This window comes from Engraulis encrasicolus, chromosome 12 (assembly GCF_034702125.1).
Source record: "Engraulis encrasicolus isolate BLACKSEA-1 chromosome 12, IST_EnEncr_1.0, whole genome shotgun sequence".
In the NCBI taxonomy this organism is placed as follows: Eukaryota; Metazoa; Chordata; class Actinopteri; order Clupeiformes; family Engraulidae; genus Engraulis; species Engraulis encrasicolus.
This window is the reverse complement of record NC_085868.1, coordinates 1,484,010-1,504,965: the sequence shown is the minus strand read 5'-3', so window position 1 is coordinate 1,504,965 and position 20,956 is coordinate 1,484,010. Positions and strand designations below refer to the sequence as shown.

General features: G+C 43.9%; 2 protein-coding genes across 2 annotated transcripts; both read right to left on the bottom strand.

The window, feature by feature from the left end:
- Positions 1 to 1,553: 1,553 nt before the first annotated feature.
- nots (nothepsin) lies at positions 1,554 to 7,748 on the bottom strand. The gene is made up of 9 exons (XM_063211462.1): positions 7,666 to 7,748; positions 7,123 to 7,303; positions 6,641 to 6,758; positions 5,628 to 5,746; positions 5,070 to 5,269; positions 4,096 to 4,221; positions 3,533 to 3,683; positions 2,508 to 2,606; positions 1,554 to 1,758 (listed from the first exon to the last, which is right to left on the bottom strand). Exons 1-9 carry the CDS (start codon positions 7,725 to 7,727, stop codon positions 1,591 to 1,593), a joined length of 1,224 nt encoding a protein of 407 aa, XP_063067532.1. The 5' UTR covers positions 7,728 to 7,748; the 3' UTR covers positions 1,554 to 1,590.
- A 1,438-nt stretch (positions 7,749 to 9,186) lies between these two features.
- cct2 (chaperonin containing TCP1, subunit 2 (beta)) lies at positions 9,187 to 20,653 on the bottom strand. The gene is made up of 16 exons (XM_063211461.1): positions 20,546 to 20,653; positions 19,131 to 19,205; positions 18,756 to 18,821; positions 18,325 to 18,436; positions 17,955 to 18,031; positions 15,845 to 15,957; positions 14,676 to 14,878; positions 13,965 to 14,065; positions 13,376 to 13,503; positions 12,616 to 12,719; positions 12,072 to 12,191; positions 11,084 to 11,212; positions 10,772 to 10,875; positions 10,420 to 10,519; positions 9,900 to 10,041; positions 9,187 to 9,541 (listed from the first exon to the last, which is right to left on the bottom strand). The coding sequence occupies exons 1-16, from the start codon at positions 20,546 to 20,548 to the stop codon at positions 9,511 to 9,513; spliced, it is 1,608 nt and encodes a 535-aa protein (XP_063067531.1). The 5' UTR covers positions 20,549 to 20,653; the 3' UTR covers positions 9,187 to 9,510.
- Positions 20,654 to 20,956: the final 303 nt, after the last annotated feature.

The window sequence follows — 20,956 nt, the reverse complement described above, 5'->3', positions numbered from 1 at the left end:
GTGCGTAGTAGCCAATGTCCACTTGTTGACAACTGATATAAATAGTCACCCAGGGATAGGCTACCATGAAAGAGGAGTAGTGTTTTGGATATAACAATTTCGCAGGTCTTGGAAAGCTGTGTGTGCATGTGTGTGTGTGTGTGTGTGCAACCGTATCTCACTCATTTCGTGAAGTATTCACGAAAAAAATTGATGAATTTTCGTGGTGCATTCACGTTATTGCCCGCTTTTCGTAAAGTCTTCACGAAAATAATAGATTAATTTTCACGCTCCCTATTCACTTGAATTGCCCGACTGTTGCCTAGCGACCCACTAGTTTGATGCCCTTTTGGTAGCCTACCGTCACATGGAAATCAAACATTTCAAACAAGCAATTTAGGGTTAGGTTTAGGGTCAAGATTAGGGTCAAGGTTAGGGTTAAGGTTAGGGTTAGGTTTAGGGTTAAGTAGGGTTAAGGTTAGGGTTAGGGTTAGGTTTAGGTTTAGGTTTAGGGGACATAAGGCATAAGTACCGAAAGGGCGTCGAATTAGTGAGTCCCGAGTGTATCAGCAGTGTTCTGTCAGCACCCCCTCCCCGCCCCTGCAGACGTTTGGATAACCATAGCAGCAGTGGGGCAATTCAGGTGAATAGGCAGCGTGAAAATTAATCCATTATTTTCGTGAAGACTTAACGAAAGGCAGACAATAACGTGAATGCACCACAAAAATTCATCTATTTTTTTCGTGAAGACTTTACGAAAGGCGTGAGATAGGGCTCGTGTGTGTGTGTGTGTGTGTGTGTGTGTGTGTGTGTGTGTGTGTGTGTGTGTGTGTGCGTGTGCGTGTGCGTGTGTGTGTGTGTGTGTGTCACAGTCATGGGTAAGCTGTTAGAGTGTGGGTAGTCATGGGTAAATAGTTAGGGTGTCAGACTTGCAGCCCAAAGGTTGCCGGTTCGACTTCCATCCAACCAGTGCTCTCCCTCATTCTCCTCCATGACTGAGGTACCCTGAGCATGTTACCATACCGCACTGCTCCCTTCCGGATGCCATTGGGGGCGGCCCACCACTTGCACAGGTGAGGCATAACTGCAATTTCGTTGTGTGCAGTGAACATGTGCTGTGGAGTGTTGCGTCACAAAAACAATGTGAGTTGGATTTCCCAGTTGAGCGTTCACTTCACTTCACTTCACTTCACTTCACTTTCACATGTTTGAGGTCAACCTACAACCTACAATTTTGTAACACAATTGTAAAATAAAAATAAAAAAGTGGTGATTTGTGAAGAAGCAGTGTTGCGCTCTTCCTTGAGTTAAACGAAGACTGGAGTACCTTGAAAAGCTGCACCTGCTAAAAAAGAAACATTCGAGGTGTGTGGGCCCTCACCAAAAACTTTGCCAACACAATTGTAATCAAAATATCTAAAAAAATGAAAAGAAAGTCTCACACACACACACAGGTACACCAGACATTTGTAGGTCCTATGTATATTTCATAACTCAAACAGCACACAACAAAGATTTGAATTGAAAATGTCAGGGGTTCGTGCTACGTATTTATTCACATAAATTACATTCTTGTGACATTCGCCAGCTGTAAAACACGGCGTGAGTAATCTATTGAGGTTTGACTTTAGCAAAGCCGACGCGGTTCTGGCCTCGGTCGAAGATGCTGTAGTATTCGGAGAGGAAGACGTCCCCCAGGATCCAACCGGGGCCCAGGGGGGTTGGGATGTCCACCGCTGAAAACCCACTGAAGCAGATCTCATGGTCTCCCATCACCTCCTGTAGCCGTGTGTGTGTGTGTGTGTGTGTGTGTGTGTGTGTGTGTGTGTGTGTGTGTGTGTGTGTGTGTATGTGTAAAAGGGAGAGGGAGAGGGAGAGAGAGAGAGAAATAGAGATAGAGAGAGTTGTTGTGGGAACAAGGAACATGGATACCAAGAAAGGTGACACATCAAGCCGCAGTTGACGCAAGCATGATACCGATTTAGCACATTGGCACTCAATGGAGATGTATGAAGTAACTGTAACTGTGTATACAGTACTGTGTATCTATTTGTGGCTAAATATTGTTGATGTTACTGATGTGTTCAAAAATAATATGGTGTACTCTGTGTGCATGCATGTTCATAGTATGTGTGCCCTGCCCAGTCCATGCATTGGTGTGGTAGGCCTATGTGCAGAAGCATTTAGTATATATCTGTGTGTGTGTGTGTGTGTGTGTGTGTGTGTGTGTGTGTGTGTGTGTGTGTGTGTGTGTGTGTGTGTGTGTGTGTGTGTGTGTGTCAGCTGTGTGTAAGCTGTTAGAGTGTGGGTAGTCATGGGTAAACAGGGGTGTCAGACTTGCAGCCAAAAGGTTGCCGGTTCGACTCCCAACCAGCCAGGTTGGTGTGGGGAGTAATTAACCAGTGCTCTCCCCATCCTCCTCCATGACTGAGGTACCCTGAGCATGTTACCTTACCACCACACTGTGTGTGTGTGTGTGTGTACTGTATGTGTGCGCGCATGTGTGTGTTTGTGGTGTGTGTGCTCACCCGTCTGACATACGAGTCTGGAGTGATGGGGTACTCAACCCCATTCAGAGTGAAGGTCACCACAGGCAGGCTGGACATGCGGTGGCAGTCAATCAGGTACTACAGCAGACCACAGAGAACAGAGACGCTCTAGTCAAACTCAACTTGGCACTAGGAAACACCCCCTTTCCCTTTCTGTGCATTGGGAAATTGGCATCTGTAACATAGCGTCGTTCATCTGATCGAGCACAGCTGATCTAGTGCCTACATATACACTGAATGGTCGTGAATAATCACTGTCAATGTAATGTAATGTAATGTACTGTACTGGTGCCCTCAAAACATTTGGTGCCCTAGGCGACCGCCTTGTCTGCCTATGCCTAGGGCCGGCCCTGAGAGAGAAAGATTAAAAAATGTAGGCCTATTTAGTGTATACCTAATCCTACAAACTATTTATATATTACACACAAATATATGATAACAGATGGTTTAGTACAGTGGTTTTCAAAGTGGGGGCCGGGGAACCCTGGGGGTCCGCGAGGGGATGCTAGGGGGGCCGTGGCACGTTGGCAGGGAAAATATAAAACAGGGAAATAAACTGAATAATTTCAGAAATTAAATAACTTATTAGCCGAAAATAAGCTAAACAATCCCAGTGGAATCATTTTCCTCTTTACAATGTGTATATGTATTATGCTTTCTGTAGTGCTTGAATGGCTTTAGGAATGCACCAACTTTATTGAGTTGTGAAACTGGGTGCACAAAAAAATAGTGTGGCACGGCTCATATCAGGGGGGCCTTGGCTGGAATCTACCGGTATATGGGGGGGCTTTGTCATGGTAAAGTTTGGGAACCCCTGGTTTAGTATACCGGTAAATCTGCCATAATATCATAAACCTTTGATCTGTTTAATACCTGCATGCAGCTGTGTACTATTTGTCTTGAGAGTTGTATTGTGTTTAGGCTGATAGACACCGTAATTTCCTTTGGAATAAATAAAGGAACTGGATTCCACTCTTCTACCACTACTCCGTGACCCCGCTCACCTCTCCAATAGAAGTGGGTGTGGCCCCGATGAGCTCGTGCAGAATGACGATGTCACTGGTCGGCCCAGCGATGAGGGAGGTGCCTGTGTCCACTATGGCCTGGCAGCTTTTAGCCCCGTAACAGAACTGGTCTACTCCCTGGACCTTGATCCTGTGGGCACACACATAATATAAAGTTTTGGAGTAAGGAGTCCGCACACTTAAAATTCGTTTTTTCCCCCTTTTTATTCCATGGCAGGATTAGGTTTTGACCATTGTCTTCATCAGATTAATATCTAAAGTGTGTGGACTAATCACTCCTGCGATGTGCACACTTTCCACCCTCACATAGATAAGACCATTACTTGTGGCAAGTTCTGCCAAGTGTGTGTTTTCTGTTCCCAATCTCAATTAATCCCAAAACAATTTTTTGGAGAAGACTTTCCACATGCAGCCAATGCACACATGCACACACATAACTTACACACACACACACACACACACACACACACACACACACACACACACACACACACACACACACACACACACACACACACACACACACACTTCTGGGAACTCACTTGTCCATCTTGACCTGCCAGTAGCTGTGTATGGTGACGGGAACCCAGTTGATTGGTCCGGTGTAGAGATTCTCGTCTGTTCCACCAATCAGGAGCTCCCCTCCCTGAGATGAGGAACTCTTCGCCCTGCACATCATCATCACATCACGCACACAACACATTTTGCAATGTCAATAAATAAACATTTAAAGCAGTGACTGTTGGCCGGGGGCCATTGGTGGGCCTTGAAAGTATTACAAGTGGGCCTTGAAATCATTTTCTAAAAATCTAAATAATATTTGTGTCTGTGTGTGTCGCCGCTGACTATTTATTTGCGTTGGATTGTTCATTGGGCCTGAGGTGGAACAGTTGTGGAAATTTCAAGTGGGTCCAGAAGTTGGAATAGGTTGGGAACCCCTGATTTAGAGAGTAGCACCAAAGTGGTATCATTTGGCCCTTCTATTCTCTGTGATTATGTGTGTAGAGCAGGGGCCTCATGTGCAAAACTTGCTTATGCACAAACAAGCTCCGTGAGTAACTTTTCACACAATTGTTATAAATTATATATTATTTATTTTAAAAAATCTAAACTTTTTTGTGCTTTTGTGCTTTATCTATGATAGGACAGTGACAGAGAGACAGGAAATGAGTGGGGAGAGATAGATGGGGAAGGACTGGTCAATGAACCAGGCCGGAATCAATCCTGGGTCGCCGGCGTAGTAACCTGGTGCTCTACGGTATAGGGCCTAGATGTACTAATACTGACTCAACATGAACAAGTGCATGTGTACTAAATTTCATGTGAAATCGGGCATAAAAGATGGAGGGATTTAAATATCGGCAAAGGTGGTTGTCAATCACTTGCAGGCTTCCTCCCGAACCATGTTTATATATAAACAACCATGTTTATAAACAACATTAAATAATATAAGTTGCTTTGGATGAAAGTGTCAGCTAAGTGCAATGTCATGATAAAGTAATAATAAAATAGTAACTTGTTGAGGTAGAAGGAGAAGACGGGCTGCTCCACCAGTTTCTGGGTCATCATGTTATCGAAGACGGGGGCGCCCAGCTCCTCAGCCAGGTCGGGGTACGCCAGGCCCAGGATGCCATCGAACTTGGCCATCACAAATGAGAAGCCGGGCTCAAACACAGACTCCCCAAACTCCTGGTTCTTCAACTCAATAGAGCCCACCTGTGGAGGCAGAGGGATATTACATGAGCAGACGCAGACGCAGACGCGTGCGCACGCACGCACGCACACACACACACACACAATACAAAAGAAGAAAGACATTTTCTAGTCTGAAAGAAAACTATAAGTTTATAGTCTGTTTATTGTACCCGTGGCCTCGTGGTTACGAAGGTGGACTTAAGATCAGATCAGAGGGTTGCTGATTCATTTACCACCCTTACCAGTTCTCCCTTCACCATCCATAGCTGAAGTGCCCTTGAACCCCACATTGCCCCAGGGACTGTAACCAATACCCTGTAAATGATAACTGTAAGTCGCTTTGGTGAAAAGTATCAGCTAAGTGTTAATACAATGTAACCTTCAGTAGCTCCCGAGCCATGATCCCCAGCAGACGTCCCGAGCCGTAGGTGATGCCGAATGGCCTCCCGTCATGCACATAGGAGCTGGACTTGAAGGCATGGAACTTCGCATGGTTATCTGGAGAGAGGGCCAGCAAATAGATTGAGTGTGTGTGCGTGTGTGCGTGTGTGTGTGTGTGTTTAGGGGGAGTGCCAGGGTTGGAGGGAAGGGTGGGATGAGGGTAAGAGATGTGTTGAGTGGTCAGTGAGACTCGTAACAATGTAATGACCTGGACCATGTAGAGTATATTGGATATCTTTTCACAACATATACGCAGGTTGATGAGCGAAATCCACTGTACAAGAAGCACTTGGTCAATGAATTATAGTGACATAACAACAAATGCTTGTCTATTATGAGCAGCAGTAAAGCCATGTGCTTTCAAATGAAGTGTGGTTATATGTTTATGTGTTTTGAATTTAATAGTCATTATGCTGCCAAATGCTGGAACCAGCTTCCTGTCCAAATTAGAACTGCCCCAACAGTATCATGATTTAAAAATAAATCAAAATTATTTATTTTCATCTGCCTTTGGTGATAGTAATCTACTGTGCTATCTACCTATATTGCTTTCAACAGTGTATTTTTCTTCTCTCTTCTCTTTAGCACATTGAATGACAGCCATGGATGATATTGTGCTCTATAAATGCTATTGTTATTGCTGCTATTGCTGTTATTGCTGCTATTGCTGCTTGTGGACATGGTGGTATAACAAATAAACTAGAAAAGCGCTTAGGAGAGTGCATCTCCACCCTCTGGTGGACAGCAACACACATGCACCGCGAACCAACTCGCAGACGGACAAACAACAAACTCAGATGATCACATAGCCTAACCTCCGTGGCGGAGATAATAATGACACTCAGCTTGAGAGTGTGGTTGTTCTCCATTTTAAGGATATTATGCGCTTATGTGTAGTGTGTATTAAGGGGAGTGGAAGCGATGAGAGGGTAGTAGCCTACTAGTACTTACCACAGGCCTGGCTGACACAGTAAGAGGAGGGCACCCAGAGATCAGCTGAGCCCGTATCAAACACCACCGTGAAGTTCTGCTCAGGGGTGCCCAGACTCACCTGCCCAAAGTACTGGGCCTGAGGGAACACACACACACACACACACACACACACACACACACACACACACACACACACACACACACACACACACACACACACACACACACACACACACACACACACATAAAATAAGTCAGACGTACACGCACTCATGCACACACGCACAAAATAAGTCAGACATACACACGCACCCCTCCCCCCACTCACACACAGATTAGATAGCTTAGACACAGCAAGAAAAAACAAATAAAACATATCTTGCTGATGTCCATACCAATATACATACACACACACACACACACGCGCACACACACACACACACACACACACACACACACACACACACACACACACACACACACACACACACTCGACTCACGTCCATGAAGTTGTAGAGCTTTTCAGAGCTGCGTCCCTTGGCCAGGTTCTGTGTGGCGGGGGGAAAGCACTGCACATAGCGGCGCTGATAAGTGTCGGCCGCATGGTCCCTCAGGAACTCCTCCAGGCGCTCCACTGCGCGCAGCTGGGTGCGCACCGTGGGCAACTTCACCAGAGGGATCCTGTGTAATATGGATTTTAACAAATATGTAACATTTGTGAATGGGCTACATGAATTCTGGAAACAAACAGCAAATGATATTAAACAGTGCACCTTTAAAGATTCCCAAGGGTTATGCTGTTCATTTAAAAAAAAAAAATCCTCTTTTTCACGTATATTGTTCTGGTCCGACCACTGCATGTTTTGTAGTCTATGATGTCTATGACTATTTATAAGCCATACTGAAAACAGATGGTGGTACTTTCATTAACAGTATTACTGAATGGGCCACATTTGAATTCTGGAAATAAACTATTTCAAAAATCTCACACCAAAACCTCCAACTAATAATTATGTTAGATAGTAAAGATCTGAATGACTCACCTCGTCACCACCCCCTGCCCAGTGCAGATCAAACACAGCAGTACCAGAAGACACTCCTTCATCGTGGCCTCACCATTGACAGTGTGTCTGTTTTCAGTTGAGCACACAACACACAAAGGGCCTTGTAGAGAGATAGTCTCTAATCATGACATCTCACATTCACTCACAACACACAGCCAATCCTAGTCCAGGGTGGAGCATTTCAGCCAGATGTTGGTTGGCTTTTGTGCACCAATGCAGTATTGATTGAGGTCACTGTGAACTCCAGAAGTCCAGGTATATTCTTACATTTGGCATTGACAATACAGAAAATAGTTTGAGATGTAAACCATGCACACACACACACTGTGTATTGTGCAGTCACTCATTATCACAAATGGCAATTGAAGTTACTGATTGTGCTTTATCCAAAGTCCTTTTCTTTAAAGTTCCTGCAGTTCAAACTGACTGATCACTCTCATGGTTAACAAGAACTTGCTGAACTTAGTCCAGGTTAGCATGACCAGGAGCACTTGCTTTGTGCAAATAGGTTCAGAGCCCACATGTTTGCATGCAAACACCTACCCAGTGCCCAGACAGGTCTATGCAGAAGGGGTGTCACAGTATCAAAATCTAACCTCACGGTTATTGTGACCATTTTCACAGGATTTTTTTGTATTTCAAGCGGTAATTATTGTCTGACCTTTTCACTGTGGTTTAACGGTTATTGTGACACCCATACTACGCAATCATTCTTGGTTGCGCGCCTATGGTCGGTGCAAAACCAATATATCCCTGCATTTCATTTTAAAGATATAATGAACATCTGCTTATTTTTGCATTTCAGACTCTTCAGATACATATGGTCTAAAATATTTCTAAAGCACAAAATGAAATGCTAACTGACCAATCCTAGTGGGTGTCCAAAGCCAGGGCCAGATTAAGATGGCCCGGGCCACTAGGCTACAGGTTGCTGTGGGCCCCCTTGGAAGGCAAATTTCACAACAAAATGGCATAGCAGGTGGCAGGTGGAGGACCTTAGGCTGCAGCCGTATCTAGCCTGTGCATTAATTTAGCCCTGCCCAAAGCCAGAAATACTGTATCTAACGAGCAACAGTATCTCTGCTTAAAGCACAAACCTAGTGCACATTGACATTCCAATATCCAAACTCTCTTCCTCCCTTACGCTTGTGACCTCGTGATGACGTCAAAAGAGGTTTAAATTCAACATTTCACACAAGCGCAATTCAAAGATCACGTTTTCATTTGTAATCAGGATGTTGAATGGGGAGATGCACCAAAAGTTTTTTGGGGTAGGCTGACTGGAAACGCCATCATTTTCTCCACAGAGGCAGGGCGTCAGCGAAGTGCGAGTCCATAAGTGTAAGTAATGGATTGTGCCCTTAGTGTTAGTGACTTTACCGCTATTTGATAAAACCTCCAACTGAAAAGGTTAATCCTAATTATTAATTTCAAAAGTTTTTAATATCTACCTTTATAACATGCCTTCCCTCCAAAATAAATAAGTAACACACACAAAGGTACAGCATGGTAGCACAAGTACATTTTTTTATTGATCAGTAAACAAAAAACAGTTCATACTGTCACCTTGCTTCAGACAGGGGTGTGACATGGTCAGGTTGCAACAGTGCATTCGGAACTTGACAAAAAAATGTGACTAGGGAGCCTTGAACCTAAGCAAGACAGGCGAGAGACAGGTGTGGGACGCCACACACAAACACACAGATGGACAGGTGAGTGGCGTCACACACACACACGGCACCCCGGAGGTAATAAATATACAGAGTGCTCTTCGTCATCTTTGTACTTTGTTTTCCTCATCCTCTTCACTTCATGCTTAACTACTTAACAGGGGTGGTGGTCTGGTACACGTTTCCTGTAGAGGGAAAACAAAAACATGATGATCAGTTGTCCACAAGAGCTTGCGTGCATCAGGCTACATACAGGTATACTCTACTCCCTGGGGGTGGGGGGGTCTATCTATGCAGTAGTGCACGCGTGTGTTTAGTGTGTGATTCAATACCTGGGCGCTGCTTTGATGGGGTGTGTGTGTGTGTGTGTGTGTGTGTGTGTGTGTAGTACAGTGTGAGTTTCAGCACCTAGGCGCTGCTTTGATGGCGTGTTGTAGTATAGTGCCTGGGCACTGTTTTGATGGTGTGTGTTGTAGTATAGTGTGTGTTTTAGTGTCTGGGTGCTGCTTTGATGAGGTGTGTGTGCATGCGCGTTTTTAGTACCTGGGCGCTGCTTTGATGATGTTGTCTACGCGCAGGATCATCTCTGCAGCCTCGGCGGCGCTGAGCAGCACCTGCCTCTTGACCTGGAAGCTCTCGGTGATGCCCAGCTGGGCCATGTCCCCAATGCTGCCGTTCTGCATGTCTGCACACAGGGGACAAGGGCCAAAGGTTACAAAGACACTTCTATTTGCTGTTTGTATCCCATATATTTATGTATTATTTTATTGATTGCAAATTTGGAAATCCAAACAGACAGAAACCCATCCTAAAGCATCTCACCCACCCACTTTACCATACTGTACACAGGGAATAGAAAAGGAGAGACAACTGAGTGAGAAGTTTTGATTACATATGGAGAAAGATTAAGGCAGCATTCAGCCATCCAGACACACGATTCAGACTCAGTGTACGTGTATAGCAGAACTAATTTGTTTCATTGGGTGCAAGGATGTGTGTGTGTGTGTGTGTAAAAAAAAAGAGACAGACATCGATAGAGACAGAGAGAAACAGACAGACTCACCCAGGCCATAGGTGGTCTTGTTCTCTACGTGTGCTGCCCGGAGCTGGGCCACCAGGTCTGCACTGTCGTAGCCGGCGTTGTCTGCAATGATGGTGGGAAGCTGGAGGACCAAACAAAAGAGGAGGGACATTAATTTGGCATTCTCTAAGTGAACAAAATGGCCGACTGCAAGTTTGTTTCGAGGGGAAGGGTGCTCCATTTTCCAAGTTTAATTTGAACGAGTGAGCAAGACACTGCATTTTAACGGGTTAACCATGAGCATTATAACAGGCTAATGATGAGCATTAGAACAGGCATTAGAGCATTATAACAGGTTAACGATGTACTAAAGTGTAATATTCAAGGTGCTCACCATCATGAGGGCTTTGGCGAAGGACTCCATGGCAACAGCCTCTTTTCCGGGTGTCCTGTTGGCCAAATCCATCACCACCTTGGCCATCAGCATCTCAGAACAGCCTACAGACAGAGACACAGATGGGATTAGACTTAAGAAAAGTCCAAAGTGCAAACAGGTGAGAAGATCTAGTCTGAAGATGGTCTTGCGCAGGGCTCTTAATGACCGGTTTTGCAGGTGTCAACTTAGAGCTCGGGTTGTGTGTGAATCAAAACAAAGGATAAAAAGTGGAGGAAAGATGAGTTTGGGCTGAAACAACTAACAACTGACCTCCTCCGAAGACAGTGCGTGTCTCCTTGACGGTCTGGGCGAGCACACACAGCGCGTCGTGAAGAGAACGCTCTGCCTCGTCTAGGATCTGCTGTGTGGCCCCGCGCAGCACGATGGTGCATGCCTCACCTGTCACACAAACATACCAAGGAAAAACATCAAGTCAAATTGACATCTTACTACAGATGGGCCCGTCGTCAGGCCTGTTCACTCTTTGCTGAAAACACTCAACTACATCATAACATCTTCTCTATGACAATGCAATGAGTCTCAGGTAACCGATGAAGACTTGGGTCATTTCGGTGACAATAAGGTTAAACCAGAAGATTCCCAACATTAAGCCCCCCATTTCAGTATTTAAGGTTAGGGATAGACTTTATGTTTTAAATATTTTTGGGGGACATATTTGCCTTTATTAGGAGTACAGTGAAGAGTGGGACAGAAAATGAGTGGGAGAGGGAAAGGGGGGGCGGGGGAAATTACCTCTGACTGGAATCGAATTGAAACCGGGTACCCGGTGTAACAGTGCAGTGCCCTACCGCTTGAGCCACGGCTGAGCCCACCGTAGGTGTAAGGGAGGGGTGGGGAAACGTTTTCATTCGAGGGCCCACTTCAAATTTTATGAAGTCTTCCAAGGGCTGTACTACAAGTATGAACACAAACCAGGATTTCCCCCGGTATTTTAGGCCTTTATTGAAGTCGGCCACCTTTACAACAGACCCCACCTTCAATAGGGCACCTTAAAATTTAACTTAATTGCACTGCAAATGCAATTTCTAAAATTTCTTTACAAAACATTCTTTGCATAACATTAAAATTGTATCGGGAGCCGTATAAGACGGCCTCAAGTGCCATTAACGGCCCTCAAGACATAGGTTACCCACCCCTGGAGGAACACCTGACCATTTTCAGCATCTCATACCCTGACCTTGACTCTTACTTCATGGCAGGTGGGTGGGTGTGTGTGTTTTGTGTTAATTTGCCGTACCCATGGCGACGCCGGAGAAATGGATGAGGGTGTCCTCTCCGATCATCACCTCCTCGATCAGCTTACAGTGGCCCAACTTCACCAGCTCTGGGTGGTCAAATGTGGACGTGATCTCACCACCTGCAAACGGAAACAGACAGATCAGCGGAGACTTTGTATGTACAGGAACCCCCCCAAAAAATGATTTAGTTGCAGCTTTGTAGGTGTAAGGAGCCCCTGTTCAGACAAAGAAAAAAACTTATTTCCTGAAGCCACCCACATCATGAACTCTTAATGTTCTTAGTGTGGCGCGATAACAGTCATTCATGTGGAAAAACTGGTACAAGTGTCTTTAAGAAGGGTGTTTGTCTATGCAATGTGTTTCTTTTTAAAAGCATCACAGTTATTATTATCATTTCTATTTTTATTATATAGGCATGTGTGCTTATGTGTCTTCTTCTGGAGACTGGAATAAAGTTGATGATGAATACTTGAGCCTCACACACACCTCCATCCTCCTTAGGCACACCATTTGCATGTTTTTGCACAGACCAATTCTACCTACCTGTGACCAGTGCAAGGCGCTCAACTCCAGCAAAGTCTGCGTGCTCGATGGCCATGACTCCTGCTGCGGCGAAAAGCTGCTCTGGGTAGTTGTAGATTAACTGCCTACAGAAAAAAAAACAGAAATGGAATCAATGAACATACAACAATAATATTCAAAGCTCAAAGGCATACCTACATAGCTATAGGACACTTTGGATATGCCCATGCCAAGAAAACACAAGGCTTAGTCAGAAAGCTGCACAATGTTGCAATGTGAATACTCTGGGAAGTTTGTGTAAAGTGCATTTCATATAAGTCATGACTATCAAGTGTTGAAGCAGTAAGGTAAAGATCCGCACAACGAACACCCTTTTAATCCTCACAGGAATAAAGATGGATTAAAAGTGAGCTCCAAAAGGTCACAAGAATAAAAATGGATTTTAAAGGGAGCTCATTGGTGTGCGGTTCTTCCTTACCTTGCAGGTGTGCAACTCAGGGTTTTCACTTCAAGTCAGATTTAATATTCCAAGACTTTCCCAGACAATAAAATAGAATTTCCATGACCTCCCATAAAAGGAAATACCCAACATCATGATCAGATCGCTAACACAATTTTAGAGTGGCAAGTAAACCAGTTTACATTGTCATTTGTGCCATTGCATTATATACCAATTTCCATTATAGTCCATGACTGTACAGGCAAAATGGTCAAATTCCATGACTTTCCGTAACTGGAAAAAACTCCATTCCGTGACCAGTGGGCGCCCTGGCTACTGTACCTGTTGATGAAGCAGTTGATGCCGTGCTTGAGGATGCGGTCAACCTTCTCCTTCATCTTCTCCTTCTCTGCCAGCTCGATCTCGGCCACCTTCGCCGTCGAGTCCACACGCACACGCGAGCCGAAAATCTGAACCACACAACACAAACGGTTGAGATGCTTTGCAAAAAATGTCTAAATTCATTATTTATGAATTGACATGCTAACGACTTTACAGACAACAACAACGAAAACTGTAGAGCTCTCAAAATGTTAACTACACAAGACTTCCAATGGTGGGCACCAATGACAAAATTATTACATTACATTACACTGAGCAGATGCTTTTATCCAAAGCAACTTATTTTAAGTACAGTTAAGTAAAGTTATCTTAAGTACAGGGAAATGGTTACAGTCCTTGGAGCAGTGTGAAGGCAGGCGCCTTGTTCAAGGGCACTTCAGCCATGGAGTGAGATAGTTGAGTGGAAGGGAGAGATTCAACCCCGCAACCCTCTAATCTAAAGCCCATCTCCTTAACCACTAGGCTACGGCTGCCCCGGCCCTTATTAGATGGAAGAAAGGACATTGAGAGTGAAATCAGAGTTTCGGACCTTGATCTTGTCTGTGTCCATGCCGGTGTTGGCTATCAGGATGTTGACGTTCTCTAGCCTCTTCGGCTGGTTCACACCAATCTTCTTATCCAGCAGGAATCCTTTCAGGAAGAAAACGAATGTGTTTCACAATCGAGAAAAAAAAAGAACGATACCGAGCCGCAACGATCACACATGTCCTTGGTGCATTTGAAACACATCTATAAACTTGAGACCTTTCCTTTCTGTTCCAAAACAGTTTACTTTTACATCATATTGCAATGAAGGTGGATGAAAGCTCTTTGACACCTGGTAATTCTGTTTCAACCTTTCCACAATCAATTGAATTGATCATCCATTCATCCACACAAAGTGAAAGTGAAGTGAAAGCCCATTGGGAAACTCCAACTCCCATGGTCATTGTGACACAGCACTCCACAGCACACAAGTGAACACTGCACACTGCACACAACGAAATTGCATTTATGCCTCACCCGTGCAAGGGGGCAGCCCTCAGTGGCGCCCCATGGGGAGCAGTGCAGTGGGACGGTACCATGCTCAGGGTACCTCAGTCATGGAGGAGGATGGGTGAGAGCACTGGCCCCTCTGGCACTGGTTGATTACTCCCCCCACCAAAGTCTGACGCCCTAACCGCTCACCCATGACTGCCCATATATCTGCACAGATATCATCTCTGATATCTTTCCCCTCCCCCTGGCCCCAACCCCTCACCTTCGTCCAGGTACGAGTCGGTGAGGCTGCCCCCGAGCTTCTTGATGATGTGGATGGCCTCCAGGTTGCCGGAGCCCTTGAGCCGCATGACGGCCTCCACGGCCAGCTTGGCGAAGTAGTCCTTGTGGTGCGTCAGCAGCTTGGAGGAGAGCGTGGTGCGCGAGATGTTCATCAGATCCTCCTGGAACTTCTCTGGGTCGTTGCTACAGAAGGAATTGTGGGGTTAAAGCGATGCTGCACCATTTAAAAAAAAGAAGAAGCTAATTTTACTCCTCTCCTCAAGTTAAATGGTTGAGTTTTAGCTTTCTCCTGCACTTCCAGCCGTTCTCGGGGGTTTGGCAGTTACCTCCAGCATAGCATACATCACTGATCTTATGGGTCCAGATGGGGATTCATGAGTACAAAAATAATCGTCTCGTGAAAGTCACTGAGTTGTGGCTTCAGAAGGAATTATGGGGTTAAATGAGTGCAAAAACAACCTCAGGAGACAATCTCTACTGGCCATAATGTACAGAAAATGATCTCAAAAGACAAACTGCATAACTTCACTGGGTCATTGCTGCGGGAGGGTAAGGGTGGATGGGAGCTCATATAGAGAAAACCCATTTCTCTCAAGAGATAAACATTTATAAACAAATGTTAACAGCTTTAATAAACTTACAGGATTCCATAGACTCATTCATAGAGTACCTTTCTAAAACATAACAATGTTTACGATAAGTGAAGATTTTCCAAGCAAGAACGCACTTCATTACTTGAAGACAGAGTAAGGTTTACGGGATGCCTTACAAGTGCATTCCACATGAGAATGTGTAAACAGCTACGCATAATGTACACCACTACCAACATTATTCCTTATTAAATCAGGTTGTGACAACCAATGTGTTGAGAAAAAGAAGAAATGAAGAGTTTTGTTGCAAAATGACTTAAATTAACACTATTGTTTTACATATGCATTTTACTAGTGGAAATGACCGTTCAGACGTCCTTTCACCGATAGGTTTAAAATGTTATCAAAATATTTTAATGGCAAGAATTCACATATCTGAAAAGCATTTTGCAATGCAATGCCCAATACAAAAATATACATTTACTAAAACGTTACAAAACAAATGTAGGTCATTTTTGCCAAAAAGCTCTTCAAATCCGAGTTCACAAAACTGCATTACCCATGGTCCACTGCGGCAGCCTTGAGAGCCTCGCGGGCCACCTGGGTGGCCTTCCTCCAGCCAGAGATGATGGTCTGAGGGTGGATCTTTTTGGCAATCAACAGTTCAGCTTCCTGAAATCCCACAACACAAACTTCAATTTCAATCACATTTCTTTGTGAATAACAGACATCTGTAGTATAAGGCCGAATCCCATTTACAATTTCTACCCCTACCCCCTTGTTCCTTATAAACGGAGCAAAAAAGAGTAGGGCTTGAAACACAGCCCCTACAAATTGAGACACCCCTTCAACAATCACGGGATGACACTCATAACCAGGGCTCTAAATTAACTTTTCCCACCACCAGCCAATTTGGCTAGTGGACATTTTTTCTTACCAGCCAAACAGAAGTTCAACTAGCCATTTTTTAAAAAAAAATCTCGCCAAAATAAACTATGCGTTAGGCTAGTTATTTTTTTTTAAATTATGGTAATTTGGTTCAACAATTTCTACAACACAGATACACTATATATAGGCCTGCATACTATAGGCCTATGCCTACATAATAAGCATAGGCCTATTATAGGCTATATATTTTTTCATAATTTTTTAACTTCTGCTTTATTTTTTACTTTCATTACTTAGGCCTAATCAATTTGATTAGTTTTTGTTCAATTCCTCTGAAAACAGCTGAATCACATCACACAAGCCACTCACATAACAGACATTTAACATACAGTAACCAAGCACACAGCCAAACTCTCCAAAACCTCACATACGCACACCCCAAGGAAGGAGAAACGATGAGAGGAAAAGGAGAGGAGAGAGGAGGAGCTCTTCTCTTATCTACCATGCGCAACAAAATGACAAGAAGCCTGGGTCAAAAGTAAATAATATCACGGGAATCTTCGCTTCCTTTGTTACTTCCACAGCTTCGTCGTTGGTTGCTTTTTTGTTATTTGTTTTCTTTCCGATGGCGTGGGCTTTCCAACTTAGTTGCGCCAGGACTCGGAACATTTCAGAAGACAACTGAACTGACAGCTACGCTCACACTACTCTGACAGTCAGCTCTCCTCCTCTGCCCTTGTCGCTATTTCGTTCCACAACCACTCCTTTTTTAACGTCACTATTATTACGGTTACAATTACATTCACCAACACACACAGAACCTTGCTCTACCCCCCGCCACATTCTCATCACTCGCACAAAACATAGGCATAATCTGCGTTAGTCATGTTATTGAAACGGTCAGGGCCTCGCTGCTTCAAAAAGGCAGCCTGTTACAGCAAGGTTCAGCCTAGTAATAATAGCAGTAGTGACGTTAAAAAGGTTGTAGCGAAATAGACGAGAGCATAGGAGGAGAGCTGCCTGTCATAGTGTGAGCGTAGCTGACAGAACGCTGGTCGTCTGAAATGTTTTCAATGCTGGCGCGCGCAACAGCATGGAGTTGCCGCTTGCTGCACTGGAAAGCCCACGGTGGGAGGCTACGTCGTGACGCTAGTGTCCATGGGTAATGTAGGAAATCTCGCCTTAAGGGCTCTGCATACTTAACGTGCGTTCGTCATAGCAGCGGTTTACCGTTCATAATTTACTGTACTCGGGCGCTACTGGCCAAATTGGCGGGTAGGTATTTTTTTCTACTAGCCAAAATGATTTTTCACCCGTGTTTGGCGGGTTGGCGTGTGTTAATTTAGAGCCCTGCTCATAACATTCAAAAGCAGCCTATGGTTTAGCCTATGATTAAATCAACTATATTGCTTGAAATTACTCGGGTCACAATTTTAAAAATGACAACAGTGTTGCACGACCCTCGCAATTCCTTCACCACTTCCATGCATTATGCCATGTTAAGAACGATTTTTTCATTTGTGTTTTATGGAGAAAACACAAATGAAAACATTGGGACAATGTCAACTTTATACAATACATCAGCTATTCCAACTTTAAAACTGCAAATTGCAGAGAAAATACTTATATATGCGTGTGTGACCCTCATTTCCAACAAATTGCTCTTTAACTTAATTCTACATGTTGTGTCCCATCTCTAAATAAATGTTGAACAGACAATACAGGAGTTGCACACACACTTGCATGCATGCACATTGCAAAACTGTCTTCAGTGGTCTTACCCGGAGGAGCTCAGCTGCAAGAACTGTGACGGATGTGGTGCCATCTCCAACCTCGTCATCCTGCACTTTGGACATGTCTAAGTGTTTATGGGAAGAAACAAAAGCAAAACAAAGAATTAAACACACAAAATCAACATTAGATGACACTTCAACCCAAAGAGGGTCACAGGGTATTGGTTATAGTCTCTAGAGCAATGTGGGGTTAGGCGTCTTGCTCAAGAGCACCTCAGCCATGGGGTGAGATAGGATGTGGTGGGTTTCGAACCTACAACACTCTGATCTTAAGTCCATCTCCCTAACCAGTAGGCCACAGCTGCAAAGGATTCTTCACAACCATTAAAAATCAGTTCTAACTTTTGCTCGTACTCACCAACCAGGACTTTGGCAGCGGGATTGTCCACTCCAATGGCTTTGAGGATGGTGGCCCCATCGTTGGTCACTGTCACGTTGCATTCCCTGCCACCACCCAGAAGGATCTTGTCCTAAGGGGTTCGCAGCACGTCGGCACAACACAGACCCACAAGTCACTTCAGGCTACGCACTCATTTCATAAGCTAGCAGAGACATCACAATAGGTTTCCATTTGTCTGATGTATTTCTATGTAGGCTGTTCTGTCACTGATCTTTTTCCCCTTTAGCACTTCATCTTCTGAGCTTAGACATACAGTAATCATGTCAAAAGCCTGACTGATCAATTCTGCCCCCACAGCATTCAGGTGATGGCATTTTATCCAATTATAGTAATTACTGTATACAATTTGGCACTCGGCCAAGTTCGATATTGTAGTACACACTACATACCATTCCTTTTGGTCCCAAGGTGCTCTTCACCAAGTCTCCAATGGCTATGGCTCCAATGAAGGAGGACTGTGGAAACAAAAACATTGTCATGAGCAAGTCGTCTATTTGAAAGCGTTCAAAATCCAACACGTGTAGTAGACACAGGGTGGCCGCAAAGTAACTCGAGTCGAAGATGGAGTGAAAAGTTCACTTTAAACATTGAGTCACAATAATATGACAAACAAAAGTCCATCAATATTAATTGTTTGTTTCATATGACACAGTCAACCACAGAATCACGCCCAGGACAATTACTTTTCAGTGTTTAGCGTTTAACTGACTGTTTAATCATTCCAGGAATTGCCCAGAGCCATCTGACAAACGGACACATCTTACCATACGAGCAGTCTCAGCCTTCTCTTCATCTGCTCCATGCTTGAAGATGTTAACGGGGGCCATAGAAATGGACGCCTGGAATAGGTGGAAAAGAAAAACATATTGGGCACTCCATTAATGGATTTTTCATTAACCGGATTTAGACAAAACATTACTGTTTTGATTACTGTACATTTATTGATTTTCATTTTATGTTTGATTCTGGGACCACAGATTGATGTTCTGGATTCAAGCAGCTTTATGAAGTTATGTGCTTTATATACCCCAACCAGGGCTATAAATCCCCCAACCAAAATTGCTTGTAGATGTTCATCTTACTTACCAAAACACACACTAACTAATGGTTCAAAGAGGCTTGTGAGTTTCGTTTATTACCAGCCAAATTACATTTTCACCAGCATTTGGCCGGTTGGCAGGTGACAATTTAGAGTCTGTCCCAACACACAATGTGATCAGAGATTCTTTAAGTATATAAACTACTCTCTCTGATGTGATGGTTACACAGACTATTCTATCCAAGGGATCTACAACTGATCAGAATGGATAATTCTATACATGAAAAAAAATCATCAGACCAAGCAAAGAGGAAGTGGTCTGAGCAAATGGAAGCCATCTAAATCCATACACTGCTCATTAGAAATACAATTTCCCCACAAATATGTCCAACACAAACTCCAATTTCGGTAAATATGTGCAACAGATTACTAAAAGCCAAGCAACGTAATCAGTCAAGAAGAATAGCCTCCAGCTCATAGACATGTCTTATGCTCAAGCTGCTCCTCCCTCTTATCCTAGAAACCACTAGAAGCTTACCGGCCTGTTCTTTGCCGTTAAGCCCACTGCACTGTGTACATCACACAACCACTTACAATTCCATATGCACAGATCACAATATCATTTGGACAAGATCTTGAGTGCCCACATAACGCAGCAGTTCAAATTGAATTCACACAGCTAATGAGACAACCGTCTAAGCAATTACACAGCAAGTTTAGCTATACACTAGCATGGCTACATCACTCTAATTGAAGACAATACAGGGCGTGCTAGCTGATGCTAAGTTGGCAGCTAAGGAGGACCATTGTTCCATGCACTCATACAGCAAATAGTAAAAGTCTGCTAACAGCACTGTCATTTTTGCAAACCGAACACAAGCCGCTAAACGGTCTCAGTCCAAGTTCACCACTACTTTAGTACAGCAGTTAGCATGACCGGTTTTCTTGTAGCCAGGGCCCATGTGCTTTCCACTGTCAATGGATGGCACATTGGATGGAGACATGGGGGAGTACTAAATATTTATTTTTATCCAAGCCACTTCTCTGTCAGACCCAGTGTCTACACATAATTCAACACAGACAACGAACCCCGATAAAATATAAACTTAGCATCCTTAATGTAACAAAGCAGCGGCTTACCATGTTGTCTGTGATGTAGGCTGAGTCCGTGAACGTTCAGGGAGGAGCTACTTGGTCGCGATGCGCTTTGGGCACGAGGAGACTGTGACGCACTACGTGCGGGCACCAGAGAAAAAGTTGAAAAGTGTAATAAACACGTCTTAGTTTAAATAGAGATTAGAACAGGCAACTCGCTATCAGTATTTACACAACTCACGACTATACATATTTATTTTTTCACAAATACACAAAAGGTAAAAGGTTGTGTTGCGTTATCTAACATTGCTCTCCATGGGTTTAGACAAGTCACAACCAAACATTTAGTTTTCAGAAATAAATGGTAAAATTGTGTTTAATATCCATACATGATTTATTTTCATCTCCACATGTGTTGTGAATATATGATAATCATGTAATAAATGTAATCCTCAC